The sequence below is a fragment of the Drosophila simulans genome, chromosome X (assembly GCF_016746395.2).
Source record: "Drosophila simulans strain w501 chromosome X, Prin_Dsim_3.1, whole genome shotgun sequence".
Taxonomy (NCBI): Eukaryota; Metazoa; Arthropoda; class Insecta; order Diptera; family Drosophilidae; genus Drosophila; species Drosophila simulans.
The window spans coordinates 17,579,720-17,604,201 of NC_052525.2; the positions used below are offsets into that span (position 1 = coordinate 17,579,720).

Sequence of the window (24,482 nt, forward strand, 5' to 3'; positions counted from 1 at the left end):
ATTAAAAAATATAATTTGTAAATAATGAAATATAATAAATAATTCATCAAGGCGTTCAGATGTTTGGCTGTTGTTTTGAATCGTTGATCTGAATTATTTATAGCAGTTGAGTTTGAGTTTGAGTCTGAGTTTGATTTTGATTTTGAATTAATTTAGTTGTTGCTGTTGTTGTTTATTGACTTCATTTCTGATCAAATCCATTGTGGACACATATATATGGCGAGATATATACATGCATATATATTTGCGGATATATATATATTAATAGATTCATATAAATTGTATTGCTTCAGATAATTGTTGTAAATAATTTCAATTATTGTTTAGGGCGGGAGTCACGGGTCAGTGGACACTAGTGGACGTGTGGACACTTAAGCTTCGGCCTCAACCTCCTCCTTCACCTTGGCATCTCCGGGCTTGCCCTTGGACCAGTCGGGTTTCTTCTGCTCATCCGGACGTGGATATCATGGCGGAATAGAGGAGAGAACATATCGGTATTAGTAGGCTCATGTACCATCCCAAATGGCCACATACAACATCTGGATGCTCGGTGCCGACACTAAGAACTACATAGTGATCTACATGTACAAGTGACGTGTGCTCCAAAATAAATTGCTATGGTGGGATGCTCAACTTGATCGATTGCGAGTGCAATGAATGCATATTTTCCGTGGTTAATTTCGAGCAATCAAATTCAGATCCCCCACATTTAGACTATTCTATGTTGTTCGTGTGATTTAGAGAGAAAGTGTGTGACTATAACTACTGACTACGATCGTTGAAAGACAAAGACAGATCAGTGTGCGACAACATATAGAGAGAGAGAAAGATATGGAGCAGGTGCACTCAGGTGCTCAAGGCAAACAGAAGGATCTGGGTCACACGCACACACTGAGGTTCTTACACTTCTTGGCCTTATTTAGCACAGCGGCATCTTTTATCTTTTTCTAAACGTCACGGAGAAGATATAGAAGATATAGAGATTGGTGTAGTGCTTCGTTTATCGTGGAGTAGAGATTATAATATTGGATATCCCCCGTCGCTGAAGTTCCCATTTATGGCGGGAAATGACCACTTACCTCCTTCTCCTCCTCCTCCAGCGTGAACTCCTTCTTCTTCACCACCTTGAGCTGGTTGCGGAAGTTGAACTCAGCGGCCTTCTTCTGCAGCTTGGCGAATTTGTTTTCGTATTTGGAGACCTTCTTCAGGGCTGGCTTGACGCTAAAGGTATTCGAATGTAATCGATTAGTTATCGCATTCGTGTCGATTATTTCGATTGTACTTACAACTTGCCGCGAAGATCGTTAACTTGGGCATTGAGATCGTTGATCTGTGTAACCAAGCCAGGCACGTTGAGAGAGTTGGGAAGAAAGAGGGTACGCGATTAGTATGATTTCATCGACAATTGTCAATCGGTCTATCGACACATAAAGCTACAGCTACGGCGGGCAACTATCAAAATCAAAATGCTGCAAGAAGAAGTTCTTTCCTTTTCACTAAATGGGGGTTCTTTTACGCATGCAAAGGGAAACAGGAAACAGGAAACATGGGTTGCAGACATATAGAGCATACTCTACCATGGGCACTACCACTAAGTCGTAATGCTAAGTACTATGAGCTAAGACTAGGGCGTGCTGGCGTGCGTGGGTGAGTGAGTGCGAGAGCGAGTAAGCGAGCGAGCGAGCGAGCGAGCCAAGTTCTCTGCGGTCTAAACTGCCTAGTGGGAGCGAGACGAGGATTTGGTGGTTGCGGTTCGGTTCGATTGGTTGGTTTGGTGGTTCAATAGATTGGCGCTTTAATCGCGCCTCTTGTTGATTGAACAGCATAACATCCAAATGTCGATTGCTTTTGCTTTAATGCTTTATTTGTAGTTTTATAGAGAGTATTGTTCGTTTATACATATATACACTAGACAGAGACAGATAGTCAGCGTGATCAAGTGATTAAGATAGATCGATAGATAGATAGCTAGATAGCCGGAGTGAGTGAGACGGAACGAGCGACGTTGGCCTAGCTGCAACTACAATGGAAATGGAACGGAAGTTGAGATTGAGATTGAAACTGAAACCCAATAGGGCGACTGGGCTGAGGTACTGCTTAACGGTATTTGTATATATTGTTATCGTAATCGTTATCGGAACACTGATTACAGCCTCCTCTGCTTGCTCCCTTCGATTTTTTGTTTTGTGTTGCTTTTTCTGCTTTGCTTTGCTTTCTTGTTTCTCTTTCTTTCGATTTGTTTGTTTAGCTGCGCACGCAGTTTCATTTGACATTTTGGCGGGTACGTGTAACGGTTAACGGTATCAGTAATCGGTAATCGGTATATCACGTTTAGTGGACTAGCATTAAGTGATTCAATCGAGAAGTAATCGACGCTTGGCTTTTATGCTTTTCAACTTGGAACTCAGCTTTGCTTTTGGCTTATCTTTTTTGCGGCTTTTCGCGGAAAGGATAGTATAGAAACACAGAAAAAAGTGACAGAGAGACAGAGATAGAAACAGAGAGATAGATAGAAAAACAGAGAGAGAGAAAGAGATAGAGAGAGAAAGAGATAGAGAGAGACAGAGTGTGAGCGGCGATGGGATCAATTTACACAAACATTATTTACAATGAAGTGCGGTGGCTTGGTGGGCGGTGGGCAGTACAGGGCGTGGCTGATCGGGATAGGTGGTTCGTGGCTGCTGCTTGTCGGTCGTTTCAGTGTTTTATTCTTCTGTTTTTTTTTCATGTGTTGCTGCATGCAAAATGTTGCGTGCTGGCGTGCGTTGCGTTTCGTGTGAGCGTGACTGTACTTTTCCTTCTTTTGTTCATAAATTGTGATCGTGTACTTTTGTGCTAGTGTGCTTGTATAACTATGTGCTGGTAAATTTTTGGGTTGAAATTGTGTTTGTGGACCGGACGCACAGACTGTGGTTCAGTTGAATAATGGCGTAACGCGTCGACAGCGGCACAAACAAATTGTTGGTTACAGTTAAGAAAAAAAGAGAAATAACACACACACAAAACAAAGTTCACAAATGGTGCAACAAACTAGTTATATTGCTGTTGTTGTAACTATTGTGCAATTCACTAATACTACATTACTGTTGCTTGTTTCTTGTTGTTGTTCGATTTGTTTGTGATTCTGGTTGTCTGGGATGTAGTGTGACTGATGAGCATACTTGGATTGCCAGTTAAATTGATATTTTTGCAAAGAGGAAGTGAGGAGGTGCCATGTGACATGTTTGTTCGTGTGCTCGATAGCGGACTTAACCTCACTATGTGTATTTTCGGACATAACCTCACTGGGCACGACATCTGGTCACACTTCAAGTTGAATAAACTTTTCGATATATTCGATATCGATTGACTGGTCAGGCAATCCTCGCGTTCTCAGCGGATACGTGTTTCCGTCTGGAGTTTTTGAGTTAAACGTAAGTAACAACGGCATTAGGAACTCGAAATTGAAATTAAACAGGGAGTAGTACGAATAAATAGTCACGATTGTGCGCCCCCACCGAGACCCACATATATGCTTCTGTATATATATATGGGTAGGGGGGCACGAGGTGGTTGTTGTTTGTGAAACAGTCAAGTAAAACAGATACAAACTAAGAGACATATTTTTGAGATGCGCATTCAACAAGTAAGAAAGAAACAACGGAACTGAACGGAACGGAAACGAACATGATACTAGAACTCAAATGAATACTTTAGATAATCAAATAAGATTTTAGTTTTGATACAATTTTGTTGCATTCTGTCTTGGGTGAGTTGGTCTTATTAATATTTTTGGTTTTTTTGATTGGTTGTTCTTTTGTATTCAGAGTTTTGACATTTATTGATTGATTTAGAACGATTGGAAAATTTAAATTGAAATTGTTGCAGTACCTCCCAGTCTTTTTTCCTGACTTCGTATTCCAGATCCCATTTCTGGCCTTCACAAATATACATACGCTCGTAATACTCTTCGCAAATCTCTTGCAATTCGCCTGCAAAAATATTTGATTTTTCGGGATTTGGTTTTGGTTTGACTTAAACTTTTAATCGGCGTTCGTCGTTTGGTAATGTTCTAAATCTACGTATGACTAATAGTATTTATGATTGAATTTACTGTTTATAGATTTTTCTTTTGGTTTATCGCAATAATGGTTATCGATATCTTATCGTTTGTTGTTTCGCAGCTTCATTAGATGTTATGTGTTCGATGAGTTTTTATTCTTCGATTTTTGACTTGGGTTTCTCCTACTGTTTCTGTTACGAAATGGAACGGAACAAATCAGATCGGAATGAAATGGAACGGAAACGGAAACGATCGTTACGGTTTACATTATTGGCCTATTGGGTACGCTTGAATTCCATGAGCATCTCGATAAACTGAGACTTATTATTTGGGTTTTGACAATTAATGAAAGACGTTCCTTATTATTTTCTCCTACAAGCTTCCACTCCGGCGAACCGAAGACCTGGCTTGGGGGTTACGGCGGGGGAAGACGGTTCCCGGATCCGGACGGATAGACTATATACACGGCGGCCCGGGAACTATTTCCCCCCAAAACCAGACTGTTTGAAGCACGCGCCGATGCGAGAAGATCTCTCTGATTTCGTTTTTTTCTGTAGTTTAGCGCAGTTAAAACAATATCAAAATTATGTAAACGAAAAGAAGTATCGCAGTAAAAAACTAAAAATATGATTAGGAAATATTTAGAAATGAAATCAAATAATTAAATCAAGGGCATAATCGTAAAGTAGAGTTATGATTAATAATCGATTTATATATATGTAAATATCTTATATAATTTATTTGGCTTGATAAGAAAGAAAAAAACATTCGATTTTGGTTTCTTTTTTTTGAATTCGTTTTTTTTTTTTTTGGTGGGTGCATGGCAAAACTTTGTAAATCTTTGGGGAATTTACCTCTTGGGCCTTGACTTTCTGCACGTGTTCTAAATCAAACTTATCGCCCTCCAAACTGTATACGCGTTGCCAATATTGTTTGCATATTGTTTGCAGTTCGGCTGCGGTAAACGGTAACGGTAGCGGTAACAGTAGCGGTTACGAAACGGTAAACGGTTGACGTTTAACGACAGAGTTCGTTTTGTATTTGTGTTGTATGTATATTTGAGTGTGTTGGTATTGGTGTTTGTTTGTATGTGTGCGTGGGAGTTACGGATCAAAGAAGAGAGATAGATATAGAGTGAAAGAACAGGTACAGACAGAAGAGTGAAGATAGTAAGAGTAAGATAGTAGGAAGGAGATTAGGGGCGGCATGAAATTGGAGAGAGTGACAGATATAGTCGAAGAAACAGAGTTAGATAGGGTCAGAAAGAGACAGAGATAGCATGAAAGATAGAGACGTATAGAGACAACGACAACGACGCATTGTTTGTTTCGATTTGAGTTTGGTTGTGTGTTTTTTGTTTGTTTGATTGTTCAAGTGATTGGTTGGCGCGTTTTCAAGAAAAAGAAGGATTAGATTAAGATTTGATTAATATAAAGTTATTGATTGAACTCGATTTTTATCACCTACAAATGTTCTAAGTGTAAGACAGTGTTGTGCTTTCGTTTCTTGGTGCAACATGAAGTGTCTGTAAGAGTGTGTCAGTGTCTTGTTTGTTGTTCCTTCGTGCGTGACTGTACTTCTGTGATGACTGTTTGCCTAAGCTCTGTTCACACTAGAGTAAAGTACATTCCCCTAACTTAACCGTTTCGCTTTTTCTTAATATTTTCTTTCATTTTGGTGGGTTAGTAAAAGCCTTATCAAAAATACAAAAACAGTACATGTGTTTTCCGCTACAATAAAAAGCCAAAAACCAACTTGTAGCCACAAAAAGCTTATAGCTAAAGCCGTAAAAAGCAAAAAACCCACAAATAAGGTGACATCAAAAATAGGGTTTGTCAGCACTTGTTGCACTCGGCTTAGGTTATTAGTACATAAGGCAGCGTAGTTATTTTCGATCCCCCCAATTTGGGTCCGACCTTGAAGCTCTTATATTACGGATTAGCTGCGTTGACTAGGGCTCTACTTTCTATATGGTATATACGATTTTCGGGTGTCAAAAACACCTCGAAATTTTTGTGGGGGCCTCGTTTGCACAGCTCTCTCCCAAAACGGAAACTAGATTCAAAAAGTACATGGTGTTAACTACGGTTTCTACGAAGTGCTTAGTCTTATATTCTTTTGTCCGCCGGACAAACACACACACTAGTGTATATAGAGCTCCGAAATATTTGCATATATCTTTGGGCTGGTTGTGCTGCTGCCTCGGCTAGTGAAGTAGTTCTATATATTTAGATAGTTATCGACATGTTCTACGATCTGCGAGAGATTTAAACTATTGGAAACCGGAGCTGCTTGCCTCATAATCCTTTCTGGCTACTTCGTGCTCGAGATCGTACTTTTCGGACTCCAGTTTCAGTATCTTACTGTGGTAGTCCTTACAAACACTCTGAAGAGTATCTGCGGAACGAAGTGTGGTTATCAAAACGGTTCGAACTGTATCTGGATATCTGGAGGTGTTGTTTGACTGTGTGTGTGTGTGTGAGTGTGCTGGTATTTCTTGGTGTGGGAGTGGGTGAGTGTGTTTTCGTGAGACTAATCTACTCGAGAAATGGCACCTACACTTCCATTCTTAAACAGAACACATCCTCACTGGAGGGACATATAGAAAGAGACCTGCATTAATCGGGTGAGTATACGGAGATACGGATACGGATACGGATCCATACGGAGCTAATTGAGCCATTGAGTTTCTGTACAGTTTTTAGTGCCTGGGCGAATAACACTTTTCACGAACATATATAGAGTGTATTATACAGTAAACAGATTGAGAGTGAGATAGTGTTTTAGATATATAGAAAGAGACAGCTGACAGAAGGTGTTTATATTGTAGTTGTTAAGCGTTAGCTTTTGATTTTGATCGTGGATAGACTTAGGCGTATTTAGGTGGCGTATATAAAATTGGTGGTGTTCGTGTACCTCAACATCCTTGCGTTTAACAACATACTCAAGATCATATTTCTGGTCCTCCAACTTATTAATCCTGTCATAGTGTTGCTTGATCAGAGATTTGAGTGTGTCTGTTCACAATGGGGTTTTTATATTCGGTTTTTCGGAGTGGTTCGGAGTTGGTTGTGGTTGTGGAATGGGGTGTTGGTTGTGTTGGAGTGGGGTGGTGGTGGTGGTGGTGGTGTGTGTGTGGATCGATTGGATATTTAACGGGCATGGGTGCGGCAAAAGAGAGATAGAGATAGAGACACATTTAGATACATGTTGCACACAGTGGTTCAGGCATAATAAGACTATGGTTCCTCTGCGACGTCGATGTGATCCGATGTGGGAGGTCGGTTATCCTGTGTATGTGTGCGTGTGTGTGTTTTTGGTGTCTCCGTGTTGGTGTGTTATGTAATTGTATGTATGTATGCGATAGATGACACTTGTTCAACTTTCAGTTATCGATTTCGGTTTATGCTTCGCGACAGACGGGCTCAAACATATTGAATGCATAACCCGCCTGTCTGTTTTACTGATTGATTTCGTTTATTTCGATTATACGTTTTTTCATCCTTTATACTTTCGAACCGTGATCAAGTGGAAGGAAAACCTTTGGGGATTTCCACTCGCCTGATCAGGGATCTTAACCATTCGGTTCGAGGACCGAGGCTACTCACCTTCGCTGGCATCGCTGAGATTCCTGGGACTGCCGCAACGTTCTTCGATGATGCGTCTACGTTCAGCCGCTTTGCGTTCCTGTTCTTTCTTCAGCTCCTCAGCGGCTTTCTTACGCAGCAGCAACTGCAAGTGAAGGGCTTGGATTAGCAGGCGATCGGAAAAAGCTTTGGTATATGCAGATAACTTACCCTGAGTTTCTTCTTCCTCTCTGGGGTCATGAAACCCTTCTTGGCCTTCTTGGCCTTGGAGGCTTCCTCCATGCGCTTGCGCACCTCAGCACGCTTGCGCTCGATCTCAGCCTGTTTAGCCTTCTTAGCCTGCGAATTAAACGAACGAACAATCCGTGTATCAGCATGGTTAGCCCACATCCAAAACTGGACACAACACTAGATCTGATATTCGAACACAGCACTGCACAGCACGAGACTTGGACTTTGACATGGACGTGGAGTTGAACGGGCACACACGTACACAAGTGTACCTCCTCGGCCTTCACTTTGGGGTCGTTGGGATCCTTGGGCGGACCGGCGGGAGCGGCGGCGGCTGCCGGAGCAGCCTTTCCATTGGCCGCCGGAGCAGCCTTGCCATTGGCCGCCGGGGCTGCTGCCGGAGCCGCCGGTTTGGCCGCCGCCGCTGGAGCCGCGGCCGGAGCTGCTGCCTTTTTCTGAAATCAAGGTAAAGGATTTCTGGTTAGCTGCAGTTCTAGGAATCGGAAAAGTACGCCAGGCTAGGAGAAAATTGCTTGAACTTCAAAGTAACTATTTATATTTTTCAATCAAATAGGTTTTAAAATATAAAAGAGTGGTCTATTGACTCATCATTGACTATACAACTTTACAGTCAAGTTTTATTTTAGATCTCAAATTTCTCCAAGCACAAACGCACCGATAACAAAATAGGGACAAAGCAAGGCACAGAGACATAGACACACACTAACGATAACAGACATGGCTTTCAGTCAGACTTGACAGTTATCATTATCTGTGCTCCTTGATCGAAAGGAAGAAATGGCTGGGATTCAGAGGGTTGCAAAGCGCAGCGATCCTGTGAAAGCAAGAGAAAGGCAAAGAAAGGCTTGGGTTGCATGTTGCATGGTCGCAAAAGGGGGGCAGTTGAAGCTTCTGGATTGTTCGGGAACTCTGCTTACCTAAATCCACATCCAGTCAGTGGTAATCCCGTCCAAATCACTTCCAATTTCCATAACAGTGCTTGCGATTAATGCCCCAAAATATTTAACTGTAGAAGAGGGTCAAAGGTTAATCAACCGTTTGTCAAAGGCGGTAGGAAGGGTGCCGTTAGCGATACTCACCTCACCTCATCATCAGCCATTTTGATTTGTGTTTTTGGTTACTGAAAGTAAGAGAAATCAAGAGGTGAACTCAAGGAACTGGAACTGGAGGCTAATGGTGAATGGTGAATGGAAATGGAAATGTTCGATGACATCATTTCCATTGCCCTATATATACACGGCTATATGTAGGTATACACGCATATATACGTATAAGTATGTGTATATATATGTATATATATATGTGTGTTCCATAAATCAGTCGCTCTCTCTCCCATTCGCACACGCCTACGATCTCACCGGGGTACCACAGTGCGTATGCGCAATATTGTTGGCATATGCCGCATATTACGTATACGCAGCATTGGTCCACGCCGTATATGGGAGGACAACCATAGCAACGCTCATTTTCCCGCTCTCTTTCGCACATTTACTTTGGCGTGGGCGTCTAGCTGCCAGAAAAAGACCACTGTATTGCTTTTTAGCTTTGCTAGTTGCTCTCTTTGATATCCGATTTCAAGTGAGCAAAGAGAGAAAAGCATTTCCCAACTGACCGATCTCAGCCAGCTGATTTTGTTAATGGAAACTTTCCTACGATATGTTTTCGTTTTAATCAAGCTAAAAGTTAAGTCGTTAGTATAGAAGTAACTTTTACATATGCATACAGATAATTGAACGTACTAATGCCATTTCAAAAGACATTTTATGTTGAATAACATATTGGAAATCTTTAAGTAAACATTATGACATTTCATCATGCTAAAAACCATGTCTACATCTTAAGGATTAATCAGAATTGATTGCTAGCTTAATCGTATAGTATGTATATGTATACATTTTTACTGAAATGAAGTCGAGGAATTAACGCCTCACGAAGTAAATATATAACTTTAAAGAGTCTACTAGTTTTGAAAGTAATCGTTAAACAGGCTCGCTATGCTATCAGCATTACAATGATGTTTCGAAAGGAGATATCCGTAATAGATTTTATGTCCTTTGGGGGAAGTTGTATATTATTGTTTTTCACACCTACGAAGCCATATGGCTTAGTAGAACGAATTGCTAGGGAGCTAGGCGTATATTTAGCCCCAGGAATTTGCGCACCTTAGCGAAGGTAAGGCGTGAAAATGTTCTGACAATGGCGACCTTCGGCTATGTACACTGCGAGAAATGCACAGCGAATTTGAGCATAGTCGATGTCTCCACTCAGCATAATCTGAGAATGAGAGCGAGTGGGATGGCATCTACTGTATCTAGTATCTGTCTGATTTAAAAATAAACCTGTTGATAGATACACGAATCTCGGATGCGAGAAATATGGCAGCTATTTATGATTTGCCGTACAATTTGTTTATATGTTCACGGAAAAAAATAGTCGAATTGGAGCAACGATATTCGTATCGAATATTAAATCCAAAAGTTCGGAGAGCATTTATCCAGTTATTTTACTTGGGCGACCTGTGCGTTTGTTTCTCTGTGTGTGAGTGTATGATTTGCTGTGTATGCGTGTGTGTGTGTGTGATTTTTCTCTCTCTCGGGATCTCTTGTTCTCGCTGTGGTCTATTTTCAGGCACTTTTCGAGCGATTTCAGCTTTTTTGAAATGTATCTTGTATCTGCGGGATACATTTATAGCTTTCGGCACGCACACACACGCATACACGCACACACACGGCAACTTCTTACGTAATTGGCAAGCCAATCCGAGAAAAAAAATTCCTTGCAAAATCAAGTCAAAATAATGTTGAAAAGTATTTCGATGCAGTTTTAGACACTTGTTAACTTGTATCACTTGAAAAAAATAGCAAAAAAATAGTTAAAAAAATGTTTAAATCCTCTGGGCACACGCACACGATTTTGGTCAGGTCCATGCATACATATAAATATAAATATATAGATATGTATAGCATATGAGAAAGGACTGAGGATTGCACATTTGTTTTTCTTTGCATTAGCATTTGCATTTTGCATTTAGCATTTTGCAGTTTTCTGTTTTTCCTTCCCGCTTGTTCTTGCATTGTTATTCGTTGTCGATGATGGTGATGTTTTTCTTGGCTTTTTGAATGTTGCTCCGCTTCAAGCACTCACCTTCAAGGAATTAGAAAAAAAAGAAAAAAAATTCGGCTGTGCTGTCGATCACACGAATCGGATGATACTGAACGACACAAAAAGACTGAACGGTCCGACGATCCACGGCAGACTATATTCTAGCGGCCAGCCGTCCAACGGATACAGATACGGATCGTTGTTGATCGGATCGCATCGTATCGCATCGTCTCGTTCGGCTCGGTTCCGTTATGTTCCGAAAGCGCCAACCGTTAGCCGCCCACCTGCCCACCGTCCTTCGCGAACGGGCGAGAGCGAGAGAGAGCGAGAGTGGCTCGGGGGCCGGGGTTATGTATCTGGGCGTGAGGTCCAAAAATAGAACCCCCCAAAACTGACATGGCAGAGCAGAGCCCAACCAAAATCGAAATGGATACCGAAAACTGTTCGGCCCACGATCGTCGCAGCCGAGTGGCGAGCCGAAGCGATTCCGAATCCGAATCCGATTGCCATCCCGATCCCGTAACTCCCGCCCCGTCCGAACTGCAGCCCGTAAACCCCCTACGAAAATACCGCTTGGAGAATCTTTGTATCTCTGTATCCGCATCTGTGTGTTCACAAAATCGTATCTGCAGTTCTATGTGTGTGCTGGTGTAAACGGAGCCGCTTGGAATTCAATGCAATGGATAAAAATAGGTTTTGCTCCAGTTGGGAGGCTACGCGATGGCGGTGCAGTCGGTCTGCAATGAAAACCAGGGCCGGCGACTGGCTGCAACCTCTGCTTTCGCCAGCCCTGAGTAAAAACTACAAAATAATATGCTATTTCTGGGAAGTCCAGGGAATAAGCTTGTCTTGGGAAGATAAATAATATTGTATATATTCATTTTCAATGTTATCGTCTTCAACATATCTTCTTATAATAGATAAATGCAGCATTATTTTAAAGTTTAGATTTATAACTCCTATCAAACATTTATCCTCATAAATATAACTACTATTTCTATGAGTTGATTGAATACACATTACTCTTATCAATAAAAGACTGCAGTTTTAAAGAAAAATAGGTTAATAACCCTTACATATATATTGCTGAAAATATATTAGATAAAATTGGGGAATCCCATAGATACTTGGCTGATTCAATTATCAGATAAATACTATTTAATCCCTGCAATGCATTACCAGTCTTAAAGTAATTATTCCGTTTGCATTCATTTAAAAGGTTTTTCTTAGACCGTGCCACTTTGGACTTGATCTAGAAAAACCATTTTAACGATCTGTTTCATGTTGTTCGGCTATTTATCTTGCAAGTTGGCCGCTGACATAACTTTAAACTTTCGAATAATGTGTTCCAAGCGAATCGTACGAACATATAGCCTATATCCGTCTTGTTAATATCAATGTTTTAGCTGAATTACTTTGGCATCGTCAGTCTAAATATAATGTATATACGGAATATGGCCAAATACACACAGATATATATCTATATGTATATAAATATATATAAATTCTATATATAAGGGTAAACGGTGCGAATGACGCTGCAACACACCTACTGAAAATCACGCATACGCCCCGTAGACGAAACGCCTTGCAACGTTTGTTGAAAGTAATTTTCGAATTTCGCCGAGAACGAAAGACGACGAATAAAACGTTTCGATCACGAAACCATGTCTAAATATATATATATCGTATATGAATTTAGATATACATAGACTGCTATACGTATGTTCCGATTCTATAAACTTTCAGCAGGGAGAGCAACAACAAAATATTGTTGAAAATAATGTTGCTTTTCCCTGCTCATCTCGTTGTTCTTGGCATTTTCTGTTTCTGTTTGGGTTGCTTGTTTTTGATTTTGCCACGGCTTGTTCTAGCTCTATTTCGAAATGTATTTTCGATGATTTCTATTTTGTTTTTCCCCCATTTAAATTTAGAACTTGGCTTCCAGGGGGGAAAATCGAAAAGCGGCGACTGCGGAAGGGCAGTGGGTTAGCTTGGGGCAAAATGTTTTCGTTTTTCGTAGGGAACTTGATCAGTTCGTCTATGTCTGGACGAATCTATTTTCGCCTTCATTCTCGCTGCGAGCGTTTTAAACAATTCCGCTGCGCGCCCAAGCAATTTTTGCCTTAATTTATGAATTTCGAAAATGTTTTTCATTTGAAAACACTTTTAATATTGTGCCTTATTTTTGGATCTTTGGCAAACAGGAAATATTGAAGCGGGGTTGGGCCAGTATTACTAGAAAAGCAGTAATGTAAAAGCCTCTAAAATGAGTATGCTTTGGCAATGAGTAAACTTTAATATCGCAATGTTGCAACTTGGGCGGAATATTTGCACGAATCGAGGCCTTAAAGGTGGGCAGTGTGGTGTGCCCAGTGAATCGAGCTTAATTCGGGGTTAAAGGCGAACCATCGATGGTCAGCTGGCTGCGAGTGCGTCAAAGCAAAACAAACGTCATAAGCCCCCGACCCCCTGCGCCGCCCACTGTGGGCGTGGCCTTGCAACGTTCGCTCTACCTGACAACTATTTGTCGCTGCTGTCGTCGTCGTCGTCGTCGTCTGCCCGCCGAACTTCCCCTCCATAGCCCCCACTTCCATAAACCCCCCAGCTGTCGCTGACCCATTTAGGGTTATATACACACAAACAGGCACACGCATCCTTATGCTCCCTGCACCATATACATATATATATATATATTATATATGTATATGCATATATATTTATATATGCTGCATGCACTCGCATTATGTAGGTGCTGGCACTCATGGAAGCCGTCAGAATTCGCTTACTCCGGCAGGTCCTGCAAAATATTTAAATAACGCTGCCCAAGTTTGCCTCTGAGTTGGCAAAGTTATTGCAAATTTAATTAAATCAACTAAACGGATTACAGTTTCAAATGCGCTGCACACGTATTGGTTGCACATCTCCAAGGATTAACTGCGTTTGCTGCTAACTTTGTCGGTTAAAGTAACTTATTTTGTTGCATCAAAAGGCGGCTGAGCAGCACGCAACTTGTGTTGTGGAGTAAGTGTAATAATTTAATCGGAATGAAACATTTGCAAACTAGTATTATGATAGCAAATTGTGGGAAATTATGGGATTAGCATAGATAATGGGATCAATAAGTAGCTTAATTACTAAGGCATTTATTTGGCATGATGCTTAAATATCTATACAGATAAAACAAATAAATACCTATTTAATTATTTATAATTTATTTATAACTTGTTTAGCTAAAATTACTAACAATTGGGCAATTTCTGTTTGGCTTCTTTGAAACTAGCTCAATATTTTCCATTGCTGTTTTTTTATGAAGTACTTCGCATCTCGGATAATCGCCTATTTTTAGGGACTTGTGTTTATACCCTTGTACTTTTTCTATGGCTTTCCATTTTCCACATTGATGACGTGCAGCCGCCGCACGCACACAGACAGCCGTTCACACCGATGGCATGCGTGTGCAGCTTGTAGTGTATTTGCACTAGTTTCGCCGCCAGTGACGTCATAGTTTCCACGGCAGACGTCATCAGGAGGCAGCGAGGTCAGTCCATGCAACATGCAACATGGTGCAGGAACAGGAATATGATGCGGATTCCATGTGCACGCGTTCGTGGAAGGCAAAATGGCGCCTAATTGATTGATGGTCCAGTAAGCTGAGGTCAATCAAGGGGCCCCAATTTCCACGGCCATTCCACACACACTTTTGAAAGAACATTCTCACCGAACAGCATATCAGATATGTGCTTTCAAATGATACGGAAAATTACCAAAAAGATACTTATATATTGCATCAATTCATTTCTGTGAGACCTCGAATCCACACATGTATCTTTATTATATCTGATAATTATCACAAATACCCTTTTCAAATCCTTTTAGGAATACACGGTAACTTCGAATTCAATGCGCTAATTAGAAGACTTATCAAATGAAAATGTGTGCTCTTCATGAAAGGAATGCCAGTTGAGTTAATGCTACTCATTTAAATTCGAGAACGATTAAGCATTTTGTTCCGAGTGCTTTTGTAAGCCGTCGGACGTCATTGGTCTTCATTAGCCAAGTCGCCTCCGCCGCCCAGCCTCTCCACATCCACATCTGCATCCACATCCACGACGAAGGACATCCAAAGAAGAGGGAGAGAGGGGCGGGGGCTGCACAATTTTCCACATTTTCATCGAGGGGCTAAACGGGGGGTGGTTGCATGGCTGTCTCTTCCATTCACTGCTGACGTTTGCCACTCCGTTCCTGCCTTGAAATGCTGCAGTTTTGTGAATGAAAGTCGCCAGCGTCATCAATGGGCCGCCCATTCCGATTGTGGGTGGGCGTGGCGCTATGGCAACAGCAGTGCACAAATGCAAAAGCCAGATAAATGTCAACCGAGTTAAGCTGTCGGGCTGACTGTCCGACTGGCTGGCCATGTGGATGGATGCCCCATGTCCTGAACCCATGTCCTGGCCCATGGAAATGTGCTCCCTTTGTCCCGTTCGCCACTCACTCAATTGGTTCCGATTCGGAGCACCTTATCTGGCCGGACTTGATGACTTAAGCAACACCATTGGATACACACAACGAGGAGCGGATGGCGAGTCTGGTGAGGAATGCGAAGGGAATGGGGGGCAGGTGGATAGCGCCAATGCAATTTGGATTTGAATGCACTGGCAGTTGCAATTCAATTGATCCGCATGGACTCTGCACATGGCTCCATTGTATGCCGATTTCCGGCATGGATAAACGAAAAGAACTGAGTACAAAGGGTGTATACAAGTGTGGTATATACAGAAGTGTATCATATTTTCGGCTTAACTTTTAGAAAAAACAATAAACACTTGCCAATTAAGCTATAACTAGAAACTTAAAGGTATAGTCATATTTGTTTCCTATACCCGTAGACTTTATATATGTACAACCATAGTACAGACCCATCCTAAGTCTGTAGATATAGCTTCAAATGGATCAGGAAACCCTCTATTATGGCCAGACACTTGCATGAACAGCCATCGACGCATTCCTAGAAGAGATTCGCCCACAGATTACCGCTCTATATACGACTGTATATATATATATATAGTAGCATATAGTCCGATCGGCGGACGCACATAATCGTGTTTTGGCATTAGAGCGAAATCCATGCATGCACATCACATAACGCCGAATAATCGGGCGCAGCTATATGGGATGCTTTGGTATACAGAATACGGAATGGGGTCTATATAGCCGACCATACATTGTGTATATGTGGCATAATAAAAATACGCTGCTCTACGCTTTTGTTCTTTCTATTTTCTGTCGGCCGTCTCGTTCTCGTTGTTGGCAGCGACAACTAGCCCGTTTGTCTAAAGATATAGCCAACTCCTGGCCAAATTCCCACCTACTCTATTTTACGTAGCAGCTCCCTGCTCTACACACCTGGCTATTTGGCATCTGGAATTCGCCTGGGCATCGTCATTGTCCAACTTGCTAAACTGTTTGAATTTGCCAGCGAGACTCGCAAGTGAAAGTTTTGATTTTCTGGCTCCGCTCTAGCTGACCCCGATTTATTTTTAGAAGTGCACTAAAAATAAATGCGAAGGTCGCTACGTAATTGGCTGGGATTCGCTGGCGTGGTGGGGTGGTGATTGCCGAAGGGGGTGCCGGGGAAGGGAGCAGGAGCAGCGGACTCCAACTTGAACGCACTGCACAAACTGCATAAGGTCAAAGTGTCAACTGCAACAGCGGCAGCGGCAGCATTCGCCGAATAAAAATCCGAATCGGTTGCGAATCGGGTTCGGATCGGATCGGAACGGGCTGGGCTGGGATGGGCCTCCGGGCTCCATTCATCTGCGGGGCCAATGAGCAATGTCAAACAGGTGTGCAGACGCCGTCGACGTCATTGCCGCTGCATGGAGCACCAGCCACCATACCCATCGGTCCCCATCCCCTCCATTTCCATCCGATTCACTTCTCCAACTTCTGGCACAGCCATGTTCCAATTGATAAGCAAGTGCTGCACTCCAGGTGCTTGTTACATACATATATCACATAGGAAACATAGCTAGCATCCCTATATCACGAAAATATCCGTGTACAAACATTCTTAAAAGCTAGGAAAAGTTACAAAAATCGGATAATCAAAGGTCTTATAACCTGGTATATATGAATATTATCAAATTTTTCATAAATGCATATGTAGCTTCACATAGGAAAGTGTATAAACTCTGTTTTGATCTAGAAAGTACATGAAAATGCCAATGATTATAAACCCTGACATATGTCTGTATATTATTAGCATCATATAAGATAAACAAATTTTCCAAAATATATGCTGCTAAATTCTTTTGTTTTTCTATATATTTAAAACAAATAGTTTGACACATAAGTTCGGAGCATACTTTAAGGTAAAGCGCAAAATATACTTTTCGAATCTAAAAATGAATAAAAACAATATATAAATATTGATGATATTTACTATTTCAATATTATAATGGAATTTATATTTGTAACCTTTTTTCGTTTTGGAAATCAAAAAGTAGACACATTCGTGCGAACTTTAAAGTCTTCGGCAGTCTGGCTTTCCTTTCGAAGAATTTCTTTCATGCCTCGTCCTTTCTTGTGGCTTTTTCAAAAGTTGCCTCCTTTGATTGTCTATAGACAGAGGCTTAGGCGGGCTCTTCCAAGGGGTGCAGGACTCACCGACTTTCTGCCGTCTGATGCCTCAACCGGCCACGCCCCCCGCTGTCGCTACATCCCTCTCTCTTTCCTGCAACCCGCCCCGTCCCTCTTCCGCTTGCTCTGTAATGTCTGCTAACACAGTGACCTAGTGCCGAATGCCAAATGCCGAAATATCCGAGTCGACTCGCGATGATATAAAAAAAGGAAAAAGGAAAATACCGAGGAGCACGAAGGCTTGGGGCCCAGTGACGTCACGGCTGGCATTCATTCACAGGATGTGAGGCATGCATCCAATGGCGGCCGCGCTGCTGGGCTGCAAATGGAGATTTTCATTGAGAAAAGCAAGTATTGGATATCCACATCCAGTATCCAGTATTCAGCAGCCAGCGAGCAGGCAGCATCCTTCGCACAGGACGACCCAGCCCAGCCCCAAATAAGAGAGACCCCGAACGCGACCCCAGACATAATCTGCAAAGGACACTGTTTGCGACATCAGAGATGGCGTTGTGATGCTGGTTCTGCCGCTGCCGCAGCAGCCGCCGCAGTCGCTGCCTCTGCCGCCGCCTCAGCCGACGTTGGGCGCCACAAATTTGAGCCTGGTCATGGGTTTACATTCGCAGTGCCAGCATCTGGGAAAATCAGTCGCAAACTCGTCTCCAAGCCAAACAGTCGTGAATGGCTCCAGCCAGCAAAAAGGCTGAATTCAAACTGAAAACCCAAAACTCTGGCGCCAAAACATTTGAACAGGCTTTTTTTTCGATTTTTTTTCAAAGTGTACCGAAAGTGTGCAAGTGATGTCAGTGCAACGTCGTCATCAGTGGCGTTCGGGGAATCCCCAAGTCTCTGTCCTACGTCCGAGTTCCACTAAGCAAGTTTTGAGATCGTTTTAAAAACAAAAACTTGACACGTTGAGCTCGTTCGTGGGATGGACTACTGCAATTCAAAATCCAGTTGCTACTAAATTTAAGTTCCATGCCAAGTGTTCTATAAGTAAGTATAAAAGAGATCAGTGTATTTATATTTTATTCCTAAATAAACCTAGCTTTGTATTTAAGTTATTTGATTTTATTTTTAAATTCCATCTTTATTAATAAGCATTTATTACACTTTATTTTTCAGTTTATAAAAAAATTTAAAATATATTTACATACCCAGTTAATGTAAGTTTAATTAAGCTTTTAATGTGTTAAATTACATTCAATATTTTAATAGTTAGGTAAATTTTCACAAAATGAATGAATGCACAGATATTTCTAAACAACATGTACTTTTGATTAAAATTAATACATTTAGGCAGTGATAGAGAAATAAATATGTATAAAAAATCCCGAAAATGTACTATTGGGCATCTGAATACATAGTAGATGTTATAAAGGAAAAAAAGGGAAAATTTGATTAAATTTAAACGAAAATCAAATCTACTATTCAAAACTCGTTTAAAAGTGATTTGCATCTCCGCAATTTGTCCGTGCTCTTCAATTTCCACCGACAACCTGCACGGCGGGACAATAAACACAGTTTAGCAGCTAAGTGGCAGAGAAAAGTTTTTAATTAAAATCCAACTATTTTCAGTTTGAAATGAAAAGCTTTGTTTTCCGCTCGAAGTGGGCAGCACACTTTCAGGCATCTAATTATATTGGACCACTTGCACGGGAAGTTCATAACATGCAAAGTTGCCAACTCCGAACTCCAGCAATGTCCAGCTAAAGCAATTTAAACTCGTCGCGCCTGCCACATTTCTCTGTTTATTCTCCGCGGAGCAGGGCAAAAAATCGCTGCCTACTTTCAGGGGCAGCCCAAACATTGTTGACCCTGCGCCTCCGCGTTGCTCTTGTTGTTGCGGCTGCAAGGGGGAGGCGCCCCTTTTCCGTGGCGCGGATGTTGCTGGGCGCAACAGCAACATGTGACGAGCCTGCAGAGGCCATTTACCCGCCGCCGCTGACGTCATAGTCGCCACCGAGCGCAGATGCTGCGATGTGCAGACCCAGTAACCCAGTGCCGAATCCAAGACGAAGTTCCTCCGAAGACGAAACGAGGCGGCTGCGGGGTGAGCGGGGGCGATGGGGGAAGTGCCTGGAGAAAGTGAAAGCGAGAAGCGAAAAAGGCAGGCTACACAGCGAGAACAAAAACGATGCAATAAAATACAATTAAAATACAATCTTTAATTTGATCATCTAAGCTAAAAGCAGAACAACTAGTTTTGAAATAATAGTTTTCAACGGATAAGATTCCTAATGAAACGATTCTTACATACTGAGCTGTCTAAAAGTATGCTATAATTATATTTAATTACTCGCAATCAAATAGTACAAATCTGTTTAATATTCTACATTTAAAATGTTAAATTTATATTAATATTGAATTAAATATTTCACAGCAAGTCGTTTGAAGATCAGTATGTAAGTAAACTCAACCCTTTTGATTTCTCAATTTGTCATTTTTAATATTTCCATTGAATTGGGCACGAATAAATATTTTGTTGAATTCTTTGCTGTCTTATTTTTCGTTTGGTTTTAGTTTGAGTTTTTTGGTTTTATTTGGAATGTGGTGCACCATTTCTCTCAGTGCCGCAACAGCGAAAGGGGCGTCTGCAACGTCACGGTGGCGGGGCAAGGTGTCCTAGATTTTCGGGGGCTGCTATTTTTAGACGCACTCCCCACCAACGTTCCATTTGCATTTTCCCTTCGCAAGGATTTTTCCGCCATTTCTTTTCGCTCTCGATTATCTTGAAGCAATGTGACGTAGCAGCGAAGGTCGCGATTGCCCCTCCCCTTGCCACCCTTTGCCATCCCTCTCCCACCGCCTATACCCCTCTCTTTCTGCAAAGGACACGTGTGACGCGCTCACAGGAATTTATAAAAGTATACATATGTATGTGGCTATTTAATTACAACGTTATTTCATGAATATTGATTGAAATCAACTTTGACAGCCAGCCAAAATAAAAGACGTTTGGCTAAATGGATTGCATATGTAATTGGTTAGATTAGAGCTCCCATTATCCCTTGCATTACTTTAAACTTACAGACAGCGGGCTTTAAAGAAAAATATAATTACATAAATATTTAAATTTCCCCCCAGTGGAACCGCCTTGAACAGCAAGGTAATTTACTATCAAAAATTTATGTCTAATTGATTAAAAGTTTTGCAAATTTGTGATTAGCCAGCGAAGAGAATGAACTTGCTTTCAGCACCTGTTCCATTTGGTTAGGAAGTTCAAAAGTTAATATGTAAATATTTACTTATATTCTAGATTTCATATATTTCTAATAATTGTTATTTGGATTTATTGACTTACTTGTACCTTAGCAATTACCTTTTACATTCCACTAAAATATCACATGTCCTTAAATTACATATACATTTCACTTTGGAACATACATACTATTTTCAAATCAAAAAATGAGTAGTTTTCAGATTTTCAATTTTTATCTGATATTTAGATAAGCCATAATGTTGTCATGCTTTGAAATAGTTTTCCACTTATTGTAACCTCCATTTGTATCTATAAGATTCTCTAAGTTACAACTATTTCAAACTTTACTTACAGCACATTCAAATTAAACGGAAATCCAAAATCGTTTGATACTTTCCGGACATATCAATCATTATTTCCACATTAGAATACCATCGAAAACTGACAGTTGTGAATGGCTGTCGGAAATTATGGTTTCCCAAGACGGCGAGCGAATCGACTGATCGCCGGCCTCCTTGCCGCAGACAATCTGTCACTTGATACGCGCTAAGCCACCATTACCACCATTACCTTTACCGTTACCTTGTTGAGATTCCCCACTAAACACGGGCACACTTTTGTACGGGCGCTGACCAGCGAAGCAAACCAAACCCAAACCCCGGTCGAAACCCGGAGATGCCATACAAGTGCCACCACCATTCAGCCGCCGGGAAAAATGTTATTTAATTTTTGTGACGCCCCCGGGTGGGCGAACGGGTATGAAGCACCACCACCACTGATTGTGGCAGTTGCAAGTTGCAGTGGCAATTGCAGTTGCAGTTGCATATCTCCATTCGGATCATATTTCGCTCAGCGGCGCTTTGGCTTCTGGTCAAGAACCCCGAGTATCCACACACGCACACATACGTATCTTGCCACACAGAGCAAAAGAAACCTGCCTCAATGTCTGGCTTTCGATTTTTTGGGATTCATTCCTCTTCTGTTTGTTGTCGTTTCGCTTTAGCCCCCCCCCAACACCCAAACCCCCCGCGGGCAGCGCTGAAAAGTAGGCAGCCTTTTGCGAGTGGGACACACACTAATGCGCCCCTAATAATACCACACACACATGTAAGTCTTCGGCCAACACGTACAGGCAAGGTACTTAAACAAGCTGAACCAAGAGGGATGTTCTGACCACCTGCCACTATAAAAGGTGAACGCCGCACCGAACAATGTCTCAGTTAAATAGCGTTAATTAAGCGACAACCAGCGGCCAGCCGAAGGATCCTTCCTGCTCGTCAGCGAAACAATCTACATATTTTTTTCAAGTGCTATCCCCGCAGGATAATAGTATCACTCCATTGGTATTTTTTTTAACATTTTGTTTTGCCGTGATTCAGTGACGAGGATATTAAATCGCACACCCAAAAAGAGGAAGTGCATTTTCCAATTGAAAATCGATAACCCATCGAGAGACCCATAAAAAATATATATATATATGTACACACATTGCTATATATTATTCAAAAACGCGGCAGGAGCGTCCGCGTTTTAGCCTGGAATTTCGACCATATGTCGTGGGCACATCGTCATCACTTATTCAGCAATCGGTTCGGCAATGTCCGTTGAACTGCACGGGTACAATGATGATTAGTGTGCCAGGCGACCAGCAATGGTAGTGATTCACCGACCACGTCCGGAACCGAAAGGTGCTTATTGCAGCTGCTGGCCACTGCACAAGATTAGACTTAAGACTCTTGTGCGTGTGACAGCGGCTATTGTAAGAGGCCATAGAAGCAACAGCCAGCCATTGTTCCATCATCGGGGCCCAGATTGCCGCACGGGAAGCCATAGAGATTGCCGCCTAATGCAATTATTACCAACGTTTTAGATGGAATCAAATAATATCGAAGGATTAGCTCAGCAATTCGAACGCAAAGTGCTCGAAATTATCCTTCAACTTCAAGCGAATCTAAAATCTTTAAAGTACAAGGACTTAAGGTCTGGAAAGACGAAAGATTCGGTAATTTATTAACTTGCATTTAAAATATATAAAAAACGAAACTTTAGGTCTGCTAATGGGCTTATAATAAAGATTAAAAACATACGGATGGCCTACAAAATATACCTAAAATTTACAAATTTTCATATCAATCACATGACCGAAGAGTTCAGTTCGCAAGAAAGTGAAATTTAATCTATTTCTTAGGAATTACAATACATATTGCTCGTGTATAAGAAGGACGAATTTATGTGAAATTACTTATTATTATTAAGATTAATTATTTCTTAGTTTCTGTAATGGATTTCGTGAAGCTTTCAATATATAAAGCAAAAGGTAAATAGATCCCGAAAATCCCGAAAAAGCTGGAAATCGATAAAATGTCCACCTATCAATCTATAACTTATATGCAGATCAAAATCGTTATTTCTTAAGCAAGTTTGGTCTTGTCTAACAGAAAAACCAAAAAATCTAAAAGCATCTACATTGAAAACAAATTCGTACGGCACAAAAGTTGCTAGCAATCGCGCCTCTGCTGTTCATGTGGATTGGATTATTTGTGAGCGAGAAGGAAGTTACACCTAAGGATATCCATTTCCTTTTTGTTTATATTCTATACAATCTATACTTTACAGGTACTAATGAAGGAGGATCATGGATATGGCATTGTGAACAGAAAATCAATAATAACTGTGTTCATTCTGTAAAAATAAATAATTTTAAACACCTGCATAAGAAATCTTCACATATATTAAGCTACTTGGTGTTAATGTGGTTTTCTACCACTGATCTGAACTACATGAGTGTGACCCATTCTAATAATGCTGTGCGTTAGTTAAAAATAAATCTATCTAGGAGTACATATATCGCCGAAATCTGTGGATTTTGTATTTGTATGTTATTATAACACCCGCTAGGTGGAGCTCGTGTGAAGTCTTGGAAGCAACCACATTAGCTGAGTAGCGGGTATCTAATAGTCGAGACTCTACACGTAGCAGAATATTTAGCGATATGTGGTGTTTCAAATAAAATCAAATAATATATATATGTACTATTGCCCACTTGGATTTTATTTTTCAATAGTCTTACATTTTATACGCATTCAATTTTACTTAATATATGATATAGATAAGGGTGTACCTTAAACGCGTTCGATGAAATTCTCAATGGGCTCGCATACTTTTGGGATCAAAGTTCCTGGCTTATGCTGAGATGAATCAGGATTCCATGTGCAGTAGATACCAGCTCCGCAGACGCATCGGTTGCCAAAGATACAGGTGGAGTTGCAGCTAGCACAATGGCCGGAGCATCTCTCGGAGCATTCGTAACTAGAGCTGAAGCTTAAGGATGTGGGAGTTCGCTCGAGGGTGCATGGAGTGAGGGCGATGACTGCCTTTATCCCGGTGACTACTGGGCCATAACCAGGAGGATACTTATTCGCCCACAAGATGCTTGTTATCTGGGGCAATCCAAACGCACATGCGCATATGACCAAAAGGGTTACACAACAGAGAACTGCGAATTAATGGTCGAAAAAATAAATATTCGTACTATGTTTTGACCAAAAATGTCTTACTCTTCATTGTTTTCTGTATTGTAGCGCTGCTGTGCCGACTTCAACTGATCTCGAAAAGAAGATTGTGTACCATGTTATAGGCTTTTTTTCGCCCGCCG

General features: G+C 41.3%; 3 protein-coding genes across 14 annotated transcripts; all 3 read right to left on the reverse strand.

Annotated features, from left to right (window-relative positions):
- Positions 1–151: 151 nt before the first annotated feature.
- On the reverse strand, positions 152–11,171 carry LOC6740188 (troponin I). Of its 11 annotated transcripts, XM_039296405.2 has the most exons (10): positions 11,026–11,171; positions 8,966–9,001; positions 8,133–8,315; positions 7,840–7,968; positions 7,651–7,774; positions 3,871–3,971; positions 1,287–1,330; positions 1,080–1,221; positions 905–947; positions 258–443 (listed from the first exon to the last, which is right to left on the reverse strand). In XM_039296405.2, coding segments are annotated over exons 2-10 (783 nt in total). In that variant the 5' UTR covers positions 8,981–9,001; positions 11,026–11,171; the 3' UTR covers positions 258–441. The 11 variants fall into 11 exon arrangements, with proteins under 11 accessions (XP_039152335.1, XP_039152337.1, XP_039152336.1 ...); XM_039296401.2 differs by lacking the exon at positions 905–947 and having other exon boundaries at positions 152–443; positions 11,026–11,170; XM_039296403.2 differs by lacking the exons at positions 905–947; positions 3,871–3,971 and adding an exon at positions 4,897–4,997 and having other exon boundaries at positions 152–443; positions 11,026–11,170.
- A 7,661-nt stretch (positions 11,172–18,832) lies between these two features.
- Positions 18,833–21,425, reverse strand: LOC27208078. Of its 2 annotated transcripts, none has more exons than XM_039297500.2 (2): positions 21,180–21,425; positions 18,833–19,704 (listed from the first exon to the last, which is right to left on the reverse strand). In XM_039297500.2, the coding sequence occupies exons 1-2, from the start codon at positions 21,184–21,186 to the stop codon at positions 19,259–19,261; spliced, it is 453 nt and encodes a 150-aa protein (XP_039153434.1). In that variant the 5' UTR covers positions 21,187–21,425; the 3' UTR covers positions 18,833–19,258. The 2 variants fall into 2 exon arrangements, with proteins under 2 accessions (XP_039153434.1, XP_039153433.1); XM_039297499.2 differs by having other exon boundaries at positions 18,836–19,740; positions 21,180–21,411.
- Positions 21,426–23,851: 2,426 nt separating this feature from the next.
- LOC27208721 lies at positions 23,852–24,471 on the reverse strand. The gene is made up of 2 exons (XM_016184281.2): positions 24,385–24,471; positions 23,852–24,323 (listed from the first exon to the last, which is right to left on the reverse strand). Exons 1-2 carry the CDS (start codon positions 24,389–24,391, stop codon positions 23,950–23,952), a joined length of 381 nt encoding a protein of 126 aa, XP_016039894.1. The 5' UTR covers positions 24,392–24,471; the 3' UTR covers positions 23,852–23,949.
- Between the last annotated feature and the right edge of the window lie 11 nt (positions 24,472–24,482).